Genomic DNA, 25,325 nt, shown 5'->3' with positions numbered 1-25,325 from the left:
AAAGACAGCATTTTGGTGTGACAAACTTTGTCAACCGTTACAGTTAAGTTGCCCTCTTTTTTTCTGCTATCATATGACAGTTAAGTTAGAAAGTTATAACAAATGGTGGGAACGGCTGCTTTCAATGTAACCTGTTACATTACAATGCTAGTGCTATGAAAAGTAACTTTCTATCACTATCTGCTGAGAAAAGTAACATGCTACTGTATGTGTACTTCAGCGTTACTAAAGCAGACCTCTTTGCTCAGACTTGTGGATTTATTCTGCTTACTTCCACTGTCTCAACAATGCTATTAATCAGAGAGAGAGACAGTCAGAAAAAAAGAGAAAGAAAGAAAGAAAGAAAGAAAGAAAGAAAGAAAGAAAGAATGAATGAATGAAAGAAAAAGACAAAGATTCCTGTGAGTGAAGCCAAGCATATTGATTTATACATATTACAAAACGCAGGAAACTGAAACTTGAATGTCAGCTTAATTTTTGTAATCTTGAATTTCATTCAATAACCACCAGATTTCTAAAGCAAAATAAACACTCATCCGGTGATTGCACCAATCCTTTGTTTAAGTGCGTGGTTTGAAATATGCCCATCTTTCCTCAAGCCTCTACGTAGCTGACTTCAGTGAGACAGTCTCCCTGGAATGGCATGAGAGAATTTCTTCTGAACCCCATGATTCCCTGCGACTCCATTCAAACTGAAAGACAAATGATCTTCTCTGTGTTCCACCCCATCCAGAAAGGCATTTTGTCTACGTAATACAGCCCAGAGCCAAGTACTGCTCGGAGTTTAAATGGGAAATGGGCACTGCTTTATTATGCTGCAGTGCCTTGAAAATGAATGTGGATAATAGATATATTCACAGCGGTATTAATATCCTCAGAGTTAAACTTTTTTTTCCTCACTCTCCATTTTCTCTCTCACAGGCTCCAAAGTACTTTGCCCTTGGCTATGCCTTATACTAAATAGATTTATGAGAACATTTGTGTCATATTTCCTCTTTTCCCGGATTGTCAAGACGGATTGTCAGTGCACCACTGATTGAGTGGAATCACCACACAGACTCAGCTTCCATTGTCAGGCCCCGCATATTCATCTCTGGGGGAGATTTAACAAGGCAAATTGGCCAGTGACACTTCTCTCAAGGCTTTGCCGTTGCTATTAAGATGAGGTCAGGGGTATGAAAATACTGGCTGAAAGACTACATTTCAAATGACTATCGGCTCACTACCCAACTGTACAATTTTAGAAGAAAAAAAAATAGAAAAATATAGATATAGATAGATTAGCTGAGTAGTACATAGATAGATAGATAGATAGATAGATAGACTACTCTGGTACCAGTTGCAATATTCAGCTCAGCCTCATTTAAAGCTTAACTAATAATGTCTGTTTTTGGTTTTTATGTTCCCTTTACTGAGGCATTGGAAAGGAAGTTCGGATCTTTATTCCTTCACTGGCAGTGCCCAAGGGAAATCATCAATCTTTAATTATCATACACGCACACTAGCAGCTGTGTTTGGCGAACACACAACATGGTGGTGGGGAATGTAAAATCCCACTGCAGCCTACTCGAAACAGGTGGGTGGGCCCAGCACTGGGGAAGATGAGGTCAGAGTAAGGCACAATGCATTGACCTGCCTCTCTGCCCAAGCTGCAGCCCTTTGCAAATAAACTGAGTCCTGAGACACAATGCGCTCCTCACTGACTGGAGAAACAGCCTAGGTGCTTGGTGCAAAAAAAAAAAAAAAAAAAAAAAAAAACTGTCAAAGTTTTGTCCTTGTCTCATATTCATGTGGTAATAATTTCAGTTAAAGCTTTTCAGAGGAAAAGCTGAGCAATAATTTCTTTACTTAGTCTGATTTAAGGGCAAGACTGACCAACCTTTTTTATGGGAAAGGTTTGCACCTTTCTCTCCTCAGAAAATGGAACTTTGTAAGACAGCGGCAGTGAAATCTGATCTTCAAGAATCACCTAATGTATCTGGATGAGTGTTTTCTTGAAAGACAATAAGGGTGAGATCAATCACAACATATAAAGATGAAATTTAAAAAAAAAAAAAAAAAGTTCCACGACTCAACATTTATTCATTTAAACTTAAGCTGGATTTCTTATATGCTCTGTGATTCAGTGATATCTCATGTTCTATAATTGTAGCATTAAATATAGATGGTAAACTAATGAATTTGGGTTTCTAATGGATCATAGACACAGTCTTAAATTTGGGCTTCTTGTAGGGTGCAGCTAACTGGCAGGTGATAGTCAGAATCACTCACCGTGTCGGTTTTCAAAATAATCATCTGTTCTTTCCATTTCATGGCCTGCTGAGAATAGTCACAGATATAAAAGTTAACATGGCTACCTTCATGAAAGGCTGAGACAGCATACAAAGTTTTGTGGACTTCTCTGGCAATGTATTTATAATAGGTTTGGATGGGAATACATCGGGTTGTTTTCTACAGTTAATTTTATGTGACCCATTTTTGTTTTGTTCACTCTGCACAGGACTAAAAACCACAAGTACAGAATAAAGTAATGAGATGAAACAGTCACTGACCCTGAAAAGACCCTCAAGGTGCTCAAGGAAACCAGACAAAAAGAAGCAAAGGCAAGGTACTGTTAAGTATTATGTTGAAAGGCATGTCATCGATCCAGAGTAACATTGATTTTTTTTTTCTATTGCAATGTTTGTTCACATTTTTTCTTAGTTCTGTTTTTTTTTTTTTTTTTTTTTTTTTTTTTTTTTTAAATATATTGTACAATTTGTATAAAAAAATTAGTTAAACACGGCTTCATCAATGATCATTTTCTGGCAGACAAGACCAAATTTGAAGCTGCCGCTGTTCCCATTGCAACAAAGGACTGTTTGATTGCATGCTAATCAATGTCTATTGTTGTGGCATAAGGTTAGAGCAATCAGGCAAATGGCATATACATCCCTTGGTGCCACTCCTTAAATTACCAACAAAAAAGAGACTAATTCACCGTACTTGCACTAAGCCAGCACTCTCAATTTATTAATGACTGCTGTTTGTCACAACGGGTCAAAAGGTCTCACATATTTAGATCAGTGAAGTATTAATGTCAGATGAGTTCATATTCATGTGAAAAAAACAAAACAAAACAAAAAATAATTAGCATTAGTCACACTACTAGATGAAATATATATAAATTTTTTTAATTCTTCCTCTAGATAATACATATATTTAGATAACAGAATTATTCAATGATAGATATGAATATTTATCGCTTTAGTCCCATTTTAAACAGTCCAAAGTAACATGGGTCTTATGTAGATTGAGATGTGCACACTAAGGATTTGGTGCATTTCTTCACTGTAAGCTGAGCTTCCTTGACCTTCCTATCAGTATTATGGATCAAAATCTTTTCTCCTTTTCAAATATTTCTGCTGGTATTGCCTTTAAAACCATATATCTTTGATACAGTTTTGGTTGGGAATAAACAATTGATGGGTTAACAATATGTAATATATTTCACACAGTAACATATGTAATTTATTCTTTACTTGCCTCTTTGCCTATGAGAAATTAATTTATAAATATTTTCTATGTCGATACATTTAGTATCAATATGAATCCTGAATGATGACTGTCTTTATGACTTGTTAAGATTATTCAATAACTCTGCAACTGTGCTACTCTTTATAATGTTACTGGATTGAGTGTGCAAATAAATGACACTGTTTTATCATTTTGCTTAATATTTTTACACTAACCAACATTCAGATAGTTAAACCTGCACATGTGCGCTCAGAACCTACTAACAATCCTGAAATTAATGTGTGCTTATATAAACTTTTTGAGAAATAATGATTCAAGTCTTCTGTAGTGTTGCAAAAATTTGTGCCGGACTCAAGCTCCTCCAGTTACTTTCTTACTCCCTGTGCTGCCTCTGAGAATTCACAATGGTCGAATCCATGAAACAAGTGAGTGCAACAACCAGGACAAGCAGTAGCATTAAGCTGAAAAGGTCACGTTCTGAGTCAAAAAGAGAACATAACAAAAACTCTAACAAAATACGTCATACTTGGTTAGGTCAGCTTTTAGCCTGCACTAAACTCTTACTGTCCTTATAGCATATGTCTTGCAGAAACTGGTCATTACAATATCCAAGTATTCAAAACATACACAAGCTAAAAATGCAACTATTAACGGAACAATTAAATAAATAAAAACATAAAAACCATTGCCATTCCCCTTGTCCCAGTCCCACCTTGAGCATCAGCAGATTGTTGGCCTACCTCCTTGGGTAATCCTGTGGATTTTAATTAGCATTGACCTTGATATAGGTAGGCTTTGATGGTGGCTGAATCCTTGGAGAGAAAAGTCTCCTAAGGGGACTACACTGTGTGCTGGACTTGGCTCAGTTACTGCTGACCTCTAGCTGCACGAGGACACTCCCCACAGCTCTGAAGCTAGTCTATAGGCATGCTGCTTTCTGAGGTAATATAAGGAATAATCATGAGTATTGGGTCAATTTAGGTTGTCAAAGGAAAGGACTTAAATATACCTCAGCCGTTTAGCACATTCATGCTTAACTGTCTTAGAAATGTATAACTATGCATATCAGAGTCCTTAAAATTAGATAATGATAATAAGGTCCCTTGCTACAACAACATACGGGTATTTGGGGAAAATGACACATTGATCATAATAGTCACTGGAAAAAAGTGGGGGCAAGTTGTCAAGCAAAATTTCATTGTTTCATTAGGGTTAATATACATAGATACATAATATACATTCATAATATACATTCACACTGTTTTTCATACTGACTGGAGGGGAAGTGGTGATTCCATAAGGGGCCGAATCAAGTGTGATAGTTCCTGAATCCCAGTACCGGGCATCGGGTTCTGCCACTTGGTTTCATGCTAACTCTGCCATACAATACCATCTGTATATTTCATATTTATATTTATTACCATCTGTATATTTCACATTTCACATCTCATATTCTTGGGTTAGTCTTTATTGTATATATTTAGTCGTTATTGTATATACTTCTTAATTTTACTTTATGTTTGTATTGATGCTGCTGTAACGGGAATTCCCCAGTTTGTGATCAATAAAGTAAATCTATCTATCTATCTATCTATCTAGGGGTGAAAATGCTGATGATTTTTTGTGTTTCTTGGACGGGATGTAACTTAAACTAATTTCGTTATACAATCTGTATAATGACAATAAAGTCCTATCTATCTATCTATCTATTCTCCAATATGTAGGGGTAAATCAAAAGGCAGAAAAGACACCTGCACTAACTGATCTAACTAGAGTGCACAGACATGTCTAAAAAAGGGTTCTTATTGCCTCCAGTAACCATTACCAGCAAAGGCAACAGTAGGCTACTTAACCCAAGGTGTAATGCTCACTAATGAAGTTAACGGTGAGTGATATTTCGTCATGTACACTAGGACTTATTGAAATTAGTATAACCATTTTGACACTGTGTAATATCTTCAAGTAAAAAGCATTCATGCATCCAGACAATAGAAAGGTGACAAGTCCAATTTCTGTGTGGAGTTGAGAAAGACTTGGGGAGTCAAACTCTGAGGCAACCAATCAAGGCAAGGAAACTTGTGATTTCTTAGGGAAATCAGCCAGACCTGATTGCACTTATCAATGAGGTATATTACGTGTACATGTTCCAACCTCTGTCGACAGCGTTGTGATTACATCCGAATCCCCATGTAATTTTCAGCTTTCCAACAGGCCAGCCCCTCCCCCCTACAGGCTCTTGACGCAACAATCAGAAATCACATGCTTGGGCCACAGGCTGTGCTACGGTTTGGTCACATGGAGCTTCCTCTCTAAGGCAACACAACAAAATGTGGTGTTTTTTTTTTTATTCACTCGTTTTTTCTTCATCAACAAGAGGATAGAGCTTCTTTTGGTGAAACTGTGGCTGATTGTATCAACTTATAATAGAATATTTTTTTTCCTCCTATACTAAAACTCTTTCTTATAATTGGCTCTATGAAAGGAGGAGGAACGGGATGCTACAGAAGTTAAGAGAAGAGCACCGTGCGGCTTCCAACATCCCTCTACATGTCCTTCTGAAACAGGACTTTCTTTGAAGGAGGAAGACAGGGATAAGATGGAATAAAGCAGCATCCTAAAAGTCACTGAGCACTTTGATTCCAACAAGTTGTTGGGTCAGAAGATAAAGACAGCAGGGGTTGAGGGTAGGTGAGAGACTAAAATTATTTATGGAAGGGAAAAAACAGTGTTCTACAAGAGAGTAAAAGCTTTTCTGAGACAGGAATTGGGCCAGTGCATGGCCTGCCATCACTTTTTTTCTATGTGATCTGCCTCAAAATGAGCGAGATAAAATGAATTTTGCAAGGCAAGACAGAGGAGATTTCACCTTTGCTGATTCCCCATGCTTAACACACCACAGATGGAGAGAAAACAATAGCACAGGGGAAGTGGCATCAAAAGAGTTTTCTAATGGTACAAAGTGAAGAAAACAGATGAGATGAAATTGTATGTTTAAAACTAAGAACACAGCTCTATTCTGAAACGGGTAACTCTGTCTTGAATGCAGCTCTGCACATCTATGGGAGTGTCAGCACTCCCTATCAAAACGTAAATGACTTCAAAACTTCAGCTCACTCTTATCTGATTGAACAACCACCAATCTTAAGTGTATGTGATGAAAAATAAAATGGGGGAAGCACTGCAGTACTTGTCGTAATTTGTATTCTTAGCATCCTTACCCTTTAAGTCATTCCCAAGGATTTCTGAAAAAAGGCGGCTACTTAGTGATCTCAGTCAATTAACTGACATCTCTCTTGAGCGAATGATAGTTAACAGTTGATGACATTCGCAATTTGTACATATATTCAAGACATCCAGCTATATACATAAAGACTACTCAGTCCACATATACAATGGCTGGCAGCCTCAGTCAAGCACATAATTTGTTGAATTAGATTAAATAACCAATTACGTGACTAACAAAGTAAATAAGCCTCCGGGGATTCAACCAAATACTTGAGAATGGAATTAGAGTGGAATTAGTTTATTGACAGCCAGGAGACCGCACGGTCAGACAAACAGCTCTATTCCTGACACAATGAGAGACGGCCAGCTGTCATCACAGAATGAAATACACTGATAAGTTGGTGTACCTAGAAGACCGGAAATATCTGTCACATAAACTAATAAAAACATGCTGTAAATAGTAATTCACACTATGCAGAATGACATCTAGTAGATCACATGGCCCGGCGGGATCCATGTGTGTAGGGATGGTCTTCTCCTCATGCACTACATAAATCCAGGATTTCAGGAGCTTAGGCTTTCTCATCAGTATCAGTTAGGCACAAAGTGGCTACTTTTGTATAAGAGTTGCTACATACAGGTTATTTGTCCATTCTTTTTTAACTCAGAGACAACATCTAATATGACTTCATTACTAATTCAGTTGTTTTCCATATGATACCACTATAAAATGCCTCTGAATTACATGATACACATTTTACATATGTAAGAAAAAAAGAGTGATTTTTCTTAAAAGGTGAGGGAAACCAAGCCCTAAAGGACTGGAGAAGGTGCCTGGTAATTAATGAGTAATTGCCACAGCAAAATTATATAGAAAACAAGAACAGAAGAATTGACAGGCAGGATTAAAAAATCACGAACATAGATCTAACCTCAAAGACCTGGAATGATACCAAAATTTGAGAAGACAATCATGTGTGACCCCCAAACAGACCTGAGAGGCTCTTTTTCAATACTTGAGAACCACTGAGTGGATGTGAGTCTCAACTCCTTATTCAATTAAATGAGCTGACATAAACTTATGACAGCTAAAGCCTCTAAATGTTTGCCATTCAAACACTACTATGCAGAAAAGCAAAAGGTTATTTATTTATTTGTTCACTTGCTAAAATAATAAATGCGATCGCAACATTTCATGTGTCAATAAGCAGCCGCAGCTTATGAGGGGAAAAAAATAACACAAATGAAAGTACAAATAAATAAGATAAACTACTACCAGAAAAGAAAATAAATAAATGAATGAATAAATAAATAATTTTCACTCTCTGTTGTTTTCTCTGTTGTGATACCTGTTGTTACAGAGAGAGCAAACAAACTTGAAGAAGAGAGTGCAAAGTGTGTCGTTCGCTCTGCAGCCCACTATGTCTTTACTTGCAATAAATAAATTTTAAAAAATAAATAAATAAATAAAAAAATGAATGGCATCTATCTAAAGATGTTTGATGTGGGGTGATCTGTTATTTATGAACTGTCATTCAACCTGTGATCCATGTCTCTGATCAGCCTTTCACTTTTGTTTTAAATTGCTGGTCTTGTTTTGCCTGATATAGCTACGTACATGGGCCTGGACTGCGAGCCCAGCTGATCTGCCCCTCCCATATCTGGTGGACATTATCACCACAGAATTTTCCATGACACTGACATGATGCTGCCGGCCTGCTTCCTGTGGACATTGCACTTTAGAGGGAAAAAGACAGAAAGGCAGACATACCTTTACTGGCATTCTCGACATGCTCCAGTTCATCTGGGAACCTCAAAATCTCTGGGTACTTGTCCTCACACCTCTCAGCCAGGAAATGAAGAAGTGTCATATTGTGATCGACGGATTTAGTGTCTCGTAGCTATAAAACAAAAGGAATTAATGGATCAGTTTCAACATGTGAAAGCTTTCAAGGAATGTCTAAAGATGAAATTCACTCTAAAACACTGAAATAATATGTTTATTATCTTTGCGTGGAGTCAGTCAGTGTTTGTTTGAAGTGTGCTAGAGCCTCACTTCCTAGTAGTGCAAAGAGTTGCAGGCCAAAATGACTCCTCTTCATGTAGTTTTATGTAGAAACCTTAGTAAGCAGTCAGTGCCCACACAGTTGACCTCATACTTAATGGCCTTCTTTCCAAACAGGTGTGGCAACTTTTGACAATCTCTTTTACTTTTCAAATTCATTCAAATCCATTTTTGAAATTCTGACAGTCATTAATAAGCCTTCTTTGATCTTTCTTGTATTTACCACAGCGGCAGCTAGAGAAAACAGAAACTGTTTGTTAATGGTGTTGCAAAGTTGTGGGTGCAAACATGCTGGCACCTGGCTTAAACTCAAAATAAGTGAAAAAAAAAAAAAAAAAAAAAAGTAAAATCAATGTAATTCAAACTGACACAAAGTAACAGTTCTAAAGAAAACTTGTCATCACAATGTCCAGCTGCCATCACAGCAGCTATCAATCATTACTGATATACAAGGTTCTTCATGTAAAACATTAATGACAAGAAATACAACATGTTACAACAAACAGGAAGATATACTTAAATTTAGGAGAACACAGTAAATGCATTTTCAATAGGAGGGCATAACAGAACAATATGCAAGGGTGGAAGTAATCCATTAAGTTTCTTTCACTGTAACTGAGTAGGTTTTTGTGGGCTTTTGGTACATTTGACTACTTCTGAAATCAGTAACCTTATGCTTGCTTGAGTATGTCAATAATTCTTATCCACAGTATCCATGTCTGTTCTCAAATTTGTATCATTTGTACGTTACCATATGATATGTTACCATTTCCATTACCATATCCTGATCAAGTCAATGTCAGATTTCTAGGGTTAGGAAGTCTACATACTGTTACTTTGGTGAAATGAACCTTGTTCTTTATAGTTTCCTTCATGTCTCAATAATTTCACTTAAAAATGAAAATATAAAACGGGCAGTAGTTGAAAGGACATTGGGGTTGGCTGACCTCCTCACCTTTGCTTCCACATAATGTTTTCTGGCAAGACTTAACTTCAGTATGGCTGATTTGGCAGGCAAACATGAGGGAGAGGAGATGAAGGAGTGATCACTTACATGTCTCTGAGCTAGGCTTTGCCAGGCACAGCAAATTCACCTGCTAGCAAGCACCAACAGTTGTGAAAATAACCCTAATCTCTCGAACAACCATGCCAAATTTTCAACTTCTGGCACACCTCCATGCAACATATCTTGTGACTGGGGCTGTGTGCTACAGTACATATACTGTGTGTTACAGTGTTTTACAGGCTGGGAGGGATGAGGGGGACCTTGTCTGCTGAGAAAACGGGACACTTACAGCTATATTGATGTTCATTTCTACAAATAATTATCATTTAACATCGTAGCAGTGTTGTATTAAATTGAGCACAAGATTCACTCAAGATTTTTTTGCCCAAAAACATTTTTATAACCCAGTGTCCATTGTTTTGATGCAATAGGGGCACCCCGATAGCCTCTGACCCTGATCCGTGGAAAGAGCTGTAGTTGCATTTAGCAATTAGATTGTTAGCCCGCAGTTATTCCCACAGCTGATTTGTTGAAATTATATATTTTTTAGACATGTTAATCCAAACAGAAACAGGAAAATCATTATGAGGGCCTGCATTAATGCAAGGAGCCTCAAGTGAACAATGAGGTGAGTACAAGTCATGAATTGACTAGTACAATTACCACAGGCGACTCATCATCTCAGCTGTTTTTCTTTACACATCCAGTGAACGGTAGTAACTCTTACTGAAACATTATGCCCATCCTCTGGTGGGATTCTGATGATCAAGAATTACTACAATAACAATGATATGTATGCTGAGGAAAATTATCTCTCAGCTGGCTATGCAAATGATTCCAATGTATTAATCTGCACATCCTGGCAAGATAATTATCTATTAAAAAAAAATGTAGTGATCAATAAAACCTTTAACCTAAAGGGGCCGTGTATCTCTTTTCACAGAGTCTAGGATTCCTTCACGGGAACCGTGAAACAGTGATTCTCCCTGGGTTGGATGAATTGTGGCAAACCTCAATTTGAAAATCCAGGAAATTGATTAGTCCATTAAAAAAACATAATTCAGCAATTGCTCTATGCAGGTATTTATCTATTCAAAGTCATTTGGACTGTGGGAAAGACTATACTAAAGCATGAGGATAAGACATTCCAGGAATAAGGATGTACATCTGTGAAATATTACTCGAAAAACAGAACGATCTATGACTTAAACCACATCAATCATTTTCAATAAATCCATGTAGCTCTACAAGGACAGTCCTGAGGCCGAAGTCATTTTCTGCCTTTGATTTGACACTTTGGATGCAGATTGTGAATGTGTGTGTGTGTGTGTGTGTGTGTGTGTGTGTGTGTCTGTCTGTTTTGGAAGTGAGCTGTACTTTAGACTATAGGCTGGTGGATGTCTTTAATAATATTATCAGTTATCTCAAGTTTGATCAAACTGCTCTTTCATACTTTATCCAACTCAAACACCTGCTGGTTAGCTTCAGCATAGATGATACAACAGGTCAAACCACCTGCTATTTTGAGACCGGCCTCTCTTATTTAGGCATCCAAGCACTGAAGGTGCTGGAGCCCTCTTACAATCGCTCAGAATTATTTTTCTTCCTTTCTTAGTCTCCACTGCAAGAAGCTGGATCTCAGAAACAGGTGCAGTAGGCACAGCATTCAAACCTGGCAGACAGGTTGAAATCTGACTAATCAGTAAGACTAATCGGGAAAAAAAAAAATGAAATAATAATTGAAATAATTGAAATAATAAAATGGAAAAAAAAGGGAAAACACCAATTGACATAATAAAACAGAAAAAAGGGGAAAAAAAACATCAATTAACATTACAATGAAACGTTTCCGTTGGGCCTATAACATTTGAACTGCAAGTTTTGGAGAGAATTTTTCCCCCTAGATCCTGTGGGTTGAGACAAATCAATCCATGTAGGCGGTTTTTTTTTTTTTTTTTTTAGCAAATTTTGAGCAACTGGCAATGAATTTGGTACATTGTAAACCTTTTCCCAAAATTCACTTTAAAAATTACAAGATGAGGCTAATTTTACAAAACTTGCCATCATTCATGAATGTACTAACATAACAATTTGAAGTTTGACACCTGCTCAGGAGTGCTCACTAAGCTCATGCATCCAAGCGTGTTGGGTTTCATCACTCAGGGCTGCTACAAGTTAAAAGTTGATATCATGTAAACGGCTGACTGGATTTGTACAAAATTCCACATACATAATCTGGGTTAATTTCCCAGTCGATGCATAAAATTTGATTCTGATTGATTTAAGTGGGCATGGCTTATTAAGTCTTGTTTTTCAAAGAATTCACACTCTGGAAAAATCCTTTTAGGTCCTAGAGAGAAATCAAGTGTTTCAAATTGTGTTTGCGGTCAAATAGTGCGTTTGCAGTGATATTCAATACCTTGCTAGACTTTGTACTATATGAGTACTAGGTGTAAAGTGTATGGCATTGTGGGTAATCCACAGCAGAACTTAAATGCTGCAGGCGAGTCACATAATAAATGGCGCAGAGATTTTATTAGCCAAAATGGACAAAGCCTTTCACTAACTGTTTTACTTTACTGTATTTTTATTATGAGCCATTATATTTTGATGTAGATCTGAATGCACACCTAGCTTATTTTGCACATGCTGTCTGATGCCATTTCTTTGGACCAATTAATTGTGTGTTGTATAGGGCTGTTTTTTAATCTCTACTGTTTGTTTCCCTGTTATGAAGGAACGTAAACGATGCAGAAGCAAACTGTCACATACGCAATTTGTTTTTCTTTTTTGCTCAGTGTTGGATGAAACTGACAACACAGTCGAAACAAGTAGATGTGTGATTTTTTTTTTTTTTTTCTTCACAATTTTATCACCAACATTTTGACTGTTCTAAACATTTCCAGTTTAAGGCAACAAAAATGCCTCCATCTGGCACATGTGATTTAATTGCCTCAAGTTGTGGCGAGGTGTGAGGAAAACACGCCGCCCCAGTGCTGCAGTCAGTAAGTCACCTTCTCTGATGCAGAGAGGGATACTGAGGCCCAGGGTTCAAATCCCCAGGTGGTCAAGTCTTACTTGCCAATAACGTGCCAGTTTATGCATGTGGCATGTTTTCAAATTCTTCTGAAGGACATTGTAAGTTAAAGGCAGCCTGTTGTTCTTGGATCATGTACACTGCAGCTTGTGGCTATATTTTAAATTATTATTAATAAAGTGACAGTCCTGTAGTCGGCCTCCATAAGTTTATTTTACGCTTGCTATTTTCCCAGCTTTCAGTGTATCAGAATTGATGCAAAGCCTGTATTGCTAGTTCAGGCAGGCGACTTGAATGGTGCTGCACTCTGCATCAGCTGATATGTCAGCTGAGCTTGAGTACTGCCATCACCAATTAGGCGGTCTATTTAAGCTGTCAAACTAACCCGTTCATTCTCTGCAGCTGCTTGCCCCCTGTTTCCTTTATGGTTCCCCAAGGGATCTGCACCGATCTCTCACTGCTCTCACTTCGCTGACTTTAAATTACCCTTCGCAGGAAGTGGTACAAAACAGCGCCTTGACAAGATGCTTCTCAAGATGGTGCCACGGTATGGAGTCTTGGTGTGTTGGTGCACCGTTTGTTCTTTTGTAAGCTTTTTTAGTTAGGTTTTGCAATGCCACACCGATTGTTTACTCAAGGAAAGAACTGTTGAACATCAAGGAAACAACTCCAGCAGATTTACTCCCTGCATGTCTCCCTACATCGGTGGATTTACTGGATATTTTAGCCACAGGGTCTCTTGCTCTCGGACGAGCATCAAAACGCCAGAGGAGACAAAAGTGTGCTGGAGCCCTGGTGCACTTGCCACAGCATGGATTGCAAACACCGCCAAAGAATACTCCTTTCCAAAGTGTGATCGCCATGCAACAAAATGGACCAAGTTCTTTTACTGGTGCTATCTCCTGTTTTGTGCCTCAATGAGACATGGTGGCTGGATCTGTATCAGACTCTGCCAGCTCTCGGCTGATTCGGTCGGACCAAGTCACCGAACTCTAGCGCAAAGCAAATGGTGAAGGAATCTATTTCTATGTTAATGAGGGATTGTGCAACAACGTGACAGTGATTCTACAAAACTACTCTCCTGAGCTGAGCACACTCACTTTATTAGTTTAGTATCCCTTATTTTACGTCTTTTACCATTTCCTTTTTATTACCTTTCTTTTTTCCTATTACCTGGCTAATTCTCTTTTGCTTTATTTTACTTTATTTTATCGTTTCTATTTAGTGATTTTTGGCACCAACCCACCAAAGTAAAGAAAAGTTCCTTGTATAAGTGATTGTACTTGGGAATCAATAAATGATTCTTATTCTGATTCTGACAACCCGATAAAATCAAGATCTTTTTTGAGTCTCAATTAAAAATTTCACATTCAATACAAGAACGGACAGAGTGAACTCAACACCTACATTTTACACAGCATATTAGACATTAACAAATGATAGTATCTTTATACAGACAACTATGTAGATGCTTATTTCTGTAACACAAGTGAACAGACAGGCACATCTTTCAACTTAGAGGGACTTAACATGAATACAAGAAACCCACAAAAATATACCCTGTGCTTTTAAATTCGTGGAGGGTTTGAAAAAAGGGAAAGCTCTAAGGGCCTTGTTGTTGCATGTATCAGTGCAACAATTAAATCACATTTCCAAGCTCATCATCAGCCTCTCTGAAGAATTTAATTCAGGAGTCTTATAAGATATTTATAGCTCAGGTCATTAAAATATATTAATATCCATGGACCCCACAAGTGCTCAGAACACAGCCTTATATGGGACTGTTTGCTACCTACAAAACAGAAAGAAAACTGGCAATTTTCCTCTGATCCTGACATATTTAATTGGCAGTTACTACTATTTTTTGAGTTGTAGTTAATACAGCCTTTTGGTTACATGAGAATATTTAGAACAAAAGAGAGCTAACCCCAAGGGACTAAGGTACATGATTGAAAATCACTATGATGTTAAAGCGAAAATGTCTATTTAGGTTTATCGTCATATTTCAAGTTGCACAGTGTCCAATTCTTTAAACCCAATTCCTGAAATGTAGTGGAGGGTACACACAAATATACAGCGTGTAACTACATGTAATCATCTTCTGCATTGAATACAATCAAACCGCACATCATGGTGAAAAAACACATGGATATAGAAGCTACTAGAATAGTAACATTATTAGACTATTTTCACCCAGGATGCACCCAGACAGCCGAGTTAGCGTTCGCTTTTTCCCCTTCACTACTTACACAGGAGTTCCAAAAGGCAGTAGCATATCCCTAGTACTCTTCAACTTAAACACTGAACAATTCAGAAGTCAATAATCAAACTGCCACATTATCAGATTTGCTGATGACACAGCAATAGAAAGACTAAAAATAAAACTATTCACTGAATAGAACGAAATTAACAGTGACAGTGTCGACAGACTTCATTATTGGAACCATCAAATAAATACACACACACACACACACACACACACACACACACACACACACACACACACACACACACACACACACACACACACACACACACACACACACTAAAAAAAAAAAAAAAACATATATTAGGTATCTTAATTTTCTAGCCCAGGTGTTGTATACCATTATTTGTAAATAGTTAAATGTCCTCAATGATTCCACTGGCCATGGTCACTTGCAGACCTGAGCCAGAAGTGATAACTCCCTATTCTGTTAATATCCTTCCAGGTGTACATACCCACACAAAAAATAGAGACCCCTTTTTAACTTAATAGGCAGCAATTCACTAAGTATGCCAAAAATGACCAATAACTGTCAATCTCTATCATCACATGAGGGACATGAGTATATGTGGAAGAAATACAATAAAATATGAGACCTGGTGCACTGGAGCATGCAACCAAAATGCACACACACACACACACACACACACACACACACACACACACACACACACACACACACACACACACACACACAAAAAGGCTCCAAAACTCCTGCTGATTTGATGCCCCGCCCATGAGGATGAAACATCAGAAAAACAGTGAGGCAGTGAAGTCTGAATAAAAGCACAATGTGCTTGCCAAGTCTGTGTGTGTGTGTGTGTGTGTGTGTGTGTGTGTGTGTATAGCAATGTCTCCACTTCAGTGCATTACTTGTTCCATATTCATTCCCCACCGTGATAACCATACTGTTGGAATGGCATGCTGGGAGAGCTAATTAGCACAACCCATGTCTGTGTGCTCATACCAACAATATCCTAGCCATACACAGGCCACAGTTGGACGTGCCTGCACATATGCACTTGCGCGCGCGCACACACACACACACACACACAAGAAATTCAGACACAACACAAAATTCAACACAAAAATACAGACAGCGTCATTACACAGTGATCAAGTATGTGCTCACATTGGATAATCACAGTTTAATTTCATGCATCTTAATCTTGTTTTGTTTATTGTTATACACTAAAGTGTCATTACTACATGTAAAAAGTTTCCCTAGTTACTCGTGTTAGCAATATGTTACATAAAAAAGGGGAAATGGAAAGGGTGGAGGAACCCTGTCCACTGTCGGGGAATTGGGAATGGTAAATACCTTAATTATAATTACTTATCTTAATTTCTTCTAAATTAATTACTGTCATATCAGCTAAACTGCTTGCATACCGAAGTTACATGAGGATGCAGGAAGCACGCCCTGTGTTGTGGATTAACCACAGGGTTGTGATTTTTTTTTTTTTTTTTTTTTTTTTTTTTGTAAAGATGTGTTAATGAGTTCAGGAGGTGTCTAGACTCTTTAACCTGGACCAACACGAGGCCCACACAGGGAAGGAGAAGGAGCATGCCAAGGGCATATATTGACTACCATGGGTCTACTGGTGAAACCATGTGGCTCCATTTGATTAGTCAGTCATTACAATTATCCAGGGTAACAAAATTGCAAGCCTATTAGCATACCGAGGTGAATTATACTGACATAATAATACTGACTTTGTCACATACTCCCCCCTCCTTATTTATTTCCTGTTTATCCCAAGGCCAATGAAACAGAAGTGAAAAATAAGACAGTAACAACCCAACTGAACAGTTAATATCTAATTTGACATCTGTGCCATTTATTAGTATGTGGATTTCTTGTTTTGTCTCATAAAAGCGACAAGATCACTGCAGCACACACTACAGGGTCAAGTGTGTGAAGAATGCTATTACTACAAATATTACTACCACTACTAATAATATTAATAATAATATAATAGTGGGAAAAACTATTTAAACTACTAAATAATAAAAAAGATAACTTCTGAAGCATTTTATTTGTTTCACGTCTGCATGCTGTGTTAACTTATCTGCACCTGTTAATTCATATCGGTGCATATGTTTTTGTACAAATGAGCATAAGTAAATGAGTTAATCTGCTGTGTTTATGGGTGCATGTCTCATCACTTTTAATTGTGACAGTGGCTGTGCAGAATTCTTCACTGGAGGCTGTTGTTCATGGTGGCTAAGGTGGCAATGTAAACCCTGCATGGGATCGCTCCTGGTCATTTCCAACATGACCTTGAAGATGACAGTGATACCGGTGACTAAGCTAGTGTTGATGCTCATCAGAATCTTTAACAAAATCATTCTCATAGTGATTTAGTGTGCTTTATTAAATTTCCTTTTTGTCAGTGCGTAATTTTTGTTTTCCCCATCTTGGCACCTGCTGCACCATGTATTTTGAGGACAAACTGATTACAGCAGTGCTGGAGTTTCCTTAACTATGTGACCACTCTCTCATTACGAAACTGAGATGGGTGGAAAAAATGGGTGATATGCTGCCTGGAGGACTGGTGCAGATATTCTCGGCGCCCCTGGTAAGTCTGCACAGGTTATGAAAGCAGATTTACCAGTAAATTCAGCAATCATTAAAAACATTTTTCCTCAATCAGTTTGATTGATTCAAACTTATTTTTGCAACTACATGCACATATCCCAGCTATTACAAGTTTATACAGCTATCAAAACTCAAAATATTTGGGTCAGACTCGCTAACGCAAGTCAACATACACATACAGTAACCAATTTGAGAGGGAAGCCACAGTTCCATGCAGATACATCATATTTGGACAGCAGTCCACAACACTCTCTTCCATCTGCCTATATGACAAAGTCCAGCTGATGCTTTGGGTATTCTGGTAACATAGAGAGGTTGGAGAACTATTGAGCCAGCTGTAATTCCTTTGGAAAATACATAGACACAATGATGAAAAGGTGAGGTGTTTCTGTCCTTGTGAGCCACCGTAGCAACAAAGGAACAGCACAAATAGAGGACTAGGCATACAGAAATAATCATTAATGAAAAAATGCTTGGAAAAAAGGCTGTTCTTCTTCTTCTTCTTTTTTTTTTTAACTTCATTTCAGCTACAAAATCCCTACTACACACAACCTTACTCAAACTTTGTTTACTTAATAGCTTAACTGGATTTAGGTGTTTTTTTTAAGTATTTATTTATTTTTTTAAGAATGCTAATGGGGGCCTATCTAAACACTGACAGGCAGCTTATAGTTAGAACTGGCAGCATCCAGAAAGAATCCAGCATAGAGGAGGATGGCATCACTAATGCCTCACATACCACTTAAGCGCTAAATGAAATAACATCAGCTTCTCTTTTCTTTCAAAATGGGTGAACTATTCCTTTAAGAGTCTATATAACAATGTAAAGGTGAGCAGTCCAGAATTAAAACAGTCTTGTAGTGCAAAAGTCCGGGTCTGAAGCAGGCCCTTTGTGTGTTGCTGGTTGAATGCTGGGAGATAAATGATGCCACATGATGTTACGCTGACACATAGACTATCAACATTTGTAGTGCCACATGAGAGGCTGAGGAAACAGTGCTTCCTCACAATTAGTATTAAAAACTGAAATTCAAGTAAATGAGTATTAAAAAACTATCATTTGGTGCCTACACTACAGTACTGCGAGACAAACAATTCCCAGTAGAACCTCTAAGCAGAGGGATGAGCTCAAATATACACAAACAAATTGCCCCATTCACAGAAACACAGGCAATGTGGCAGGGTGTGTATAAATTCTAATCCTTCACAGAAACCTGTTTGTTTGAAATAGATAGATAATAGATGTTTCATTATTGTGGAATTTTGAACAGGGATATCATTCAATCTATCATCACATAAATTGCCTTGAGGTAGCATTATCCCAAATCCCTGACTAGTTAGAGCACTTATCCAATCCGATACATTTAGCATTCTGCGCGTAGCACAAAGGTAGACTGCATGCTAATGGCCCTCCAATGGAATACCTCTTTGGGAAATAAATAAATAACACAACAATTAACTAATAAAAGACAAAAAAGTGGTGCTGGGAATATAGAGCCCACACTCTAACAGAAGGATTGTCAGCCCTTGACTGCTCAATTTAACTTTCACAGAAGGAGCTGCGGCACATGCCTCTGACAAAATTTCAGCAATTTGGAGAGAGAGAGAGAGAGAGAGACAGAGAGAGAGAGAGAGAGACAGGGAGACAGAGAGACAGAGAGAGAGAGTTTGTTCAGGGAGTCATGGCAGCAGACTGAGTGGCACTGGGACTTTTGAAAAGTCTTGAGGGCTAGTGGCATTGAGCCTGCAATGCTCAGTGCCAACAGACAGCGTGGTAATCTCAAAACCTCAATGACAGCAAAAGACCAGTTTGTATTGAGAGGTAAATGAATCAAGCCCATTGAGCTCCTGCCAACAACTGTAGTTATGGATGAGAATGTTACTGTGAAAGTGAAAAAATGGTGGGAAAGAGGTGAACTTACAGCAATAAAAACTGTTAATATATCACTACAAACTACATGGAAACTATGATGCACACTGCATTTCTTCCAGTGTTCGTTGATTTGTTTGTTTGCTTTTTTTTTTTTTTTTTGTTCCTTTTGAGAAGGCAAACAATGCATTTGCACAACTATCATGGTTAAAGAACTAGATCACTCAGACAACAGGGAAAACAAGGTTAATGTGTGGTGCTTAACATATACTCAGTTAGACAAAGGTAGAATATTACAAAGGTAGATAGAAAATTTTGTTAACTTACAGGCCAGATTCCTGAAGAAAGAAAAAAAAAAAAAAAAAAAAAAAACGACCAAGTAGCAGTGTACTGCAAGCACTGATGATTACAAAATAAATAGAGCTCCTATTCTTCCTCTTTACGTCTCCTCTTGTTCTATTGCTTTGAAAGCTGCTCTGCAAGGGTGATAAACCTTCTCCTTTGAGGTCATTTTTTAACCACTTTAAAATTGCCATGAATTGAAACTTAAAAGAACCTACATGTCATTAAAAAAGACTACGGTGACATAGCCATTTAATTTCCCACAACTGCTTTTGCTACAGACATGAATGGTAGTTGTGATAATAGTAGATGCCATTCACCTTTCTAAGTGTATTACCTCTAGAAACTTCCAGATGTTTTAAAAACGTTAATTTTACATAATGTTCCTCTCAAGGACACAAGGTCACGCTGATGTTCGGTAGATGACTCCCAGCTACAACTCAAGTGCTGAATAGACAGCCTGCTCTGTTCATCTTAAACTGAGCACAAATCATTGCCATGTGGTCTTGCATTATTAAGCAGAGCCGCTGAAAGTGTTTTCGCCTCAGTGAGACAGTGATAAAAAACAAGTGAAACAACACTCCCTGGTTTTGACTCATTACATAGCAGCTGGTTTTCCCCATTTAGTGAATTTATCATTATGAATATGAGCAATCTCCTCTCTACTCTTGCCACTAATCATATGCAAAACTTCATTTTCAGTTATTCGATATTCTGAAGAAAATATAATGAACGTTTTTCTGCTGTAATCGATGCCATGACACCATTGTATCAAGACATGCTGTAGTATGAGAAACCAAAAAATATTGTGTAAAGTTAATAGCAAACCGCCATGACTTTTGTTCACGTCTTCTTCACCCCGTACTCTGGTGACTCATAATTCACATTTTACCACTGTCTCTATAAAACCACAGCCAATATTAAGGTTTCTGGATACAATTGACCAGGCTGGCCCCAGGGAGACTTGTGTGTCCTTGGCAGGAAAAGAGGGGACAGTCGAGAGCTGAAGGCAGAAAGGCCAGGCTGTGCCCTTCCCCTTTCTCCTCATTCCCATCACCAGCCTCCTCTTCTCTGATGAGACCATTAAGTAGCCTAGACCTGCCACTCAGGAGGCCATTTACTTGATTGACCAAAGTGAGAAAGCATACATTTTTTCTTGTCCATCAATAATGGCCCAATCAGCCCCCTGAGGCTTTACCAAGCTCTATACTGATGCTTCACACTGATTCAGCCAGCCTGGAGGAATACCAAAAGAACACTGGATTAGCCACACCAGCATACTGTACCCCGATTTGTGCTGCTGTGTATGTGGCATCAGCACAGAGGCAGGGCAGTTAAGATGATACCCGCTTTTATCTCTTTAACTGTTCTCTCCCTGGGCCACTGAAAAAGTATCATGTTTTGCAACAAGAGTTTATGCGATATTGATGACCTGAGAGTTATGTTTAACAATAACAGTGCAGACATGACTCAAAGCAGTGAACAGAGTTTGTCCGGGTTGAAAACATGGGGTTCAGACAAATTAAACCTCAATAGCTGTCCTTTATACACGCACAAGGCATTGATCAGTATGCCAGGATGGGCAAAATTTCAAATATACAAGAAACTATATTTAATCATTTTTGTGTATTTTGTAAATTGTATTGGTGAAGAGTTCAAAAAGTGAGATGTATTTTGCATCAGAATACTTTTGGAAGCAATACATTAGTATTCCAAAATGTTTTAATTAAACTAGTTTAGAGTGCAGATCAAATTTCTACAGTATAAAATAAAATTGGCACTGTTAAATTCAGATGCCCTACAGTTACACTTTACTTTGGCTGTGATGTGATGCTTTCAGTAATGAAAACATTGTCAACCCATGGATCCCATTTCCACTTGCGCAAGACAGATTTAAATTTAATATTTTGCACCATATGTCAGTGCGTTAGTGTGTTACCTTGCCGAGGAAGCTGATGTTGAAGCCAAATGTCTGGGCATTCCTTGAGCCAGCATTCATGTAATTGCCAACCAGCAACACCATCTCCAGCAGCTTGCTAAAGCCGTCGCTCTTCTTCACCTCCTCACAGGCAAACGTCACGTTCATGATGTCTGGCCGGATGTTATTCACCTGCTCCTCAAAGGTCAGCTTGAACAGGATGCCATTGAGACGTGGACGTAGGAGCTTTACTGAACTCATCTGAGGATAAAAAAACAGACACAAACAAAGTATTTGTATTTAATACTGACAAGTAATTAAATAAATAATTGAGGCCTAGCTATTATCATTTAAACAATATTTGCACTTTTTGGAATACAGTAACTGCCCTATCAAAATATGTCCTGATTACTGCAGATGCAAGTGGACCAGGACCTCGTGGCCTGGATTACAGACCTCACCGACAGGCCTCGGTATGCCAGGCTGCAAGGCTGCTTCTCAGAAATGGTGACCAGCAACACCGGTGCACCCCAAGCAACTGTTCAATCACCATTTTTGTTCACCCTCTACACTTTTGACTTCTGCTTTGACTTGGGAGCAGAAGTTCTTGGATGACTCGTCCATTGTAAGCTTAATCACAGACAATAAGGAGGAAAAGCACAGGGCCCTAGTCAAGAACTTAACAGGATGGTGTGACTGCAGCCACCTTCAGCTCAACACCGGGAAAACCAAGGAGCTGGTGGTTGATTTTTAACACAGCAAGAGGCCCCTCACCCCTGCCACAGTGAGGGGGACAGGGAGTGGAGATAGTGGATATGTGGAGGTGGAACTGAACAGGGTAGAGGCAGTGACAGAAAAGAGTATGAGATGCAGGCTGAAAGCTGTCATGGACAACCCCTCTCATCTGCTCAGGAGCACGTTCAGCCACAGCCTCATCCAGCCACGTGCCTCAAAGCATCTGGGGCGCTCTTTTGTGCAATCACTGAATGAGACTCACAGCCACACACCAGTCACACTTAAACTGTCATCACCACAAGAACACTGCATTACATGATTTTATTTATTTTTTTTTTCACTTACTTTTTGATGTATAGGTTTTATGCAAATTTCTTCTGTGATTCTGTGATTTCTTCTGTGAACTATATTCCCCTGAGCTGCTGTGTCAATTTGAATTTCCCCTGAGTGTGTGTGTGTGTGTGCATGTGTGTGTGTGTGTGCATGTGTGTGTGTGTGTTGGAGGGGGTGGGGGGTGGTGGGTGGTGGGGGGGCAATAATGATATAGATGTTACGCTATGTTATGTTATATGTTTTGTGTTGTCACCTTCATGGTGAATTCAAAACTCATTTTGTAAAAAAAAAAAAAACAAAAAAACAAAACAAACTTGGCTCTTGCATACATATTAATTGTATTTAATTTAAAAAGGACAATTCTAAAATTAGCTTTATTATATGTGAAACATGATGGAATGAAATGCAAGTGTCCTGCCCAATATCTGTAGATACTAGGCTGGACTCATTACATCCTGATAGCTTAAATAACATACAAAATTTAAATGACACAGACACTTTCCTGCCACCTCCCAGACAAACTTTAATTTGAGAATAAGAAAGCATCTGCCATGAAAAGGCTTTTTCAGTAAATAATATAACACTCCCCATTAATACGTGTTATTCCATGGCTGTGAGGCTTGGTTGGGAGTGGAATCACTGAAGCTAGTAAAAATGTAAGGAAAAATGAGAGAAAAAAACAGAGTGATGAAAAAGGGAGGGAATTAAAACCAATAGGGCTTTGGCTGTAAGATATGTGGCAAAGCAGCAACCACAGACACATTCTACAGATTGCTGCATAATCCGGTGCTTGGAGGCAGCCTGCAGACCCAGCCCATAATGTTTCATTACTGCTCAAATTTATTCATGTGCATGAGCAAGTTGTCTATCAAACACACCCTTCCCCCACACCAATATTCCCACCCACCCCAATCCTCCAAACACACACACCTCCCCTCTCTCTCTCACTTGAATTGATTTGTCTGTATACAATAAGGAGAAATCACAATGAAAGAGAGTAAGTTAGTGACAGCTTTAGCAAAGGAAAGCTTGAACATGTTTTATTTCCCAGGGGAACTAAATTGCTCTGCATTGAGAAGATACTTCATCAGTGGGGAGGTTTATAATCACAACACTGGTGAGATCACAACGAGGAAAACTGTCACACCTTTGCTTCATTACATCTCCTGAAAGACACAGGCAAGAAGAGCCTACAATACGTATTGAAAATGACTAGAAACTCTGTAGCATGTCTGTGTCTCGAATGTCTAACTGAACATTTCTTTTATAAAACTGCAATATACTTCTGTGATCTTCTATAAATATAGTTATCTCTGCAAAATAAAACAAAGGTGAGTTCATAGGTAAAACTTTATGTTAAAGTTACTCTAAGTACTAGCCATTTTTCAGGTAAATGGAAACTAAGAATCATAAGATGACAGGTAATTATAACTGTAACTGAACAGTTATGCCAAAACTAGAGATGCGCTAATCCCCTTTTTTCAGTTCCATTCCAATTCCAATGCCTGATACCAATACCAGAGCTCTTTTTTATTGACTTTTTATTTTATTTTATTAACGGACACTGATGAATTCATCATTTGATGGTAGACCTAGACAAAACATTATGCACTACAGTCAGATCTGGAGGCCAGCACAGGATGAACCCCTGCGGTCCTGCTACTCCTGCTCACATGACACAACAAAAGCCACATGCAATTTTTGTCGCCTGTCTTAAAAAGCCCTTGACGGCAGACGAAAATCACGTGCAGCTCTGTGCTGCTGCTGATGTACTAGCTGGGATAAGTTACATCTGGCTGACCTGCTGTTCTGTGTGTTGGAACGACCATCAATGACCATGGAGCTTCAGCAGAAAACTAATACAAACACTATGCTAAAAGATGTCTAAAATGTGTTATAAATGTACATGTTTGACTGCTAGTGAAGTAAACACTGTAGCTGGTTGTGGGCACAGGAGTAAGAGATGGTCACTTTATTTTTATTAGCATTTATTTTTTTTCTTCTCCTCCGCTAATGGAAAAAAATCTTTTGTTGACATTTTCACTTTGAAATTGATGTTTTTACATTGCTGGTCTTGTGAACTGGAATTGTTCCTGTCCAGATTTGCAAGCCAAAGGGAGACAATTGTGGCTTTTACTCATTTAAACAAACATTATTGCAATGCAATACTGAAATGCCTTTGTCAATTAACTTATCAATTATTTCTGGTGGTGATACACTGGGCAACTTTTTGCTCAACATGACCAACAGCCTGCACTGCAGTTCCTGTTCGCATGCCCCCAGTTATGCCGGGCGGAGATCTGCACTCTACTGAACGCACTCTTCTAGTTACAGACAGGATTCATGACCTAAATGTATGAGTCCGTCATAAAATAGAGGTAACAATTGATGTGGAAATGTGAGAGTTCTT

The 25,325-nt window shown here is 38.4% G+C and overlaps 1 protein-coding gene across 5 annotated transcripts in view; it reads right to left on the bottom strand.

Moving 5' to 3' along the window:
• diaph2 (diaphanous-related formin 2) overlaps positions 1-25,325 on the bottom strand; it is a 415,888-nt gene that overhangs the window by 132,406 nt on the left and 258,157 nt on the right. For all 5 annotated transcript variants that reach the window (XM_030062123.1, XM_030062125.1, XM_030062126.1 and 2 more), the window contains 2 exons: positions 21,869-22,108; positions 8,513-8,642 (listed from right to left, as the gene is read on the bottom strand). In XM_030062123.1, the coding sequence (XP_029917983.1) occupies positions 8,513-8,642; positions 21,869-22,108 (370 nt within the window). The remainder of the gene's footprint in view (positions 1-8,512; positions 8,643-21,868; positions 22,109-25,325) is intronic.

Source organism: Myripristis murdjan, chromosome 10, assembly GCF_902150065.1.
Source record: "Myripristis murdjan chromosome 10, fMyrMur1.1, whole genome shotgun sequence".
In the NCBI taxonomy this organism is placed as follows: domain Eukaryota; kingdom Metazoa; phylum Chordata; class Actinopteri; order Holocentriformes; family Holocentridae; genus Myripristis; species Myripristis murdjan.
The sequence above is the reverse complement of the archived record's forward strand: the minus strand, read 5'-3'. Positions and strand labels throughout refer to the sequence as shown.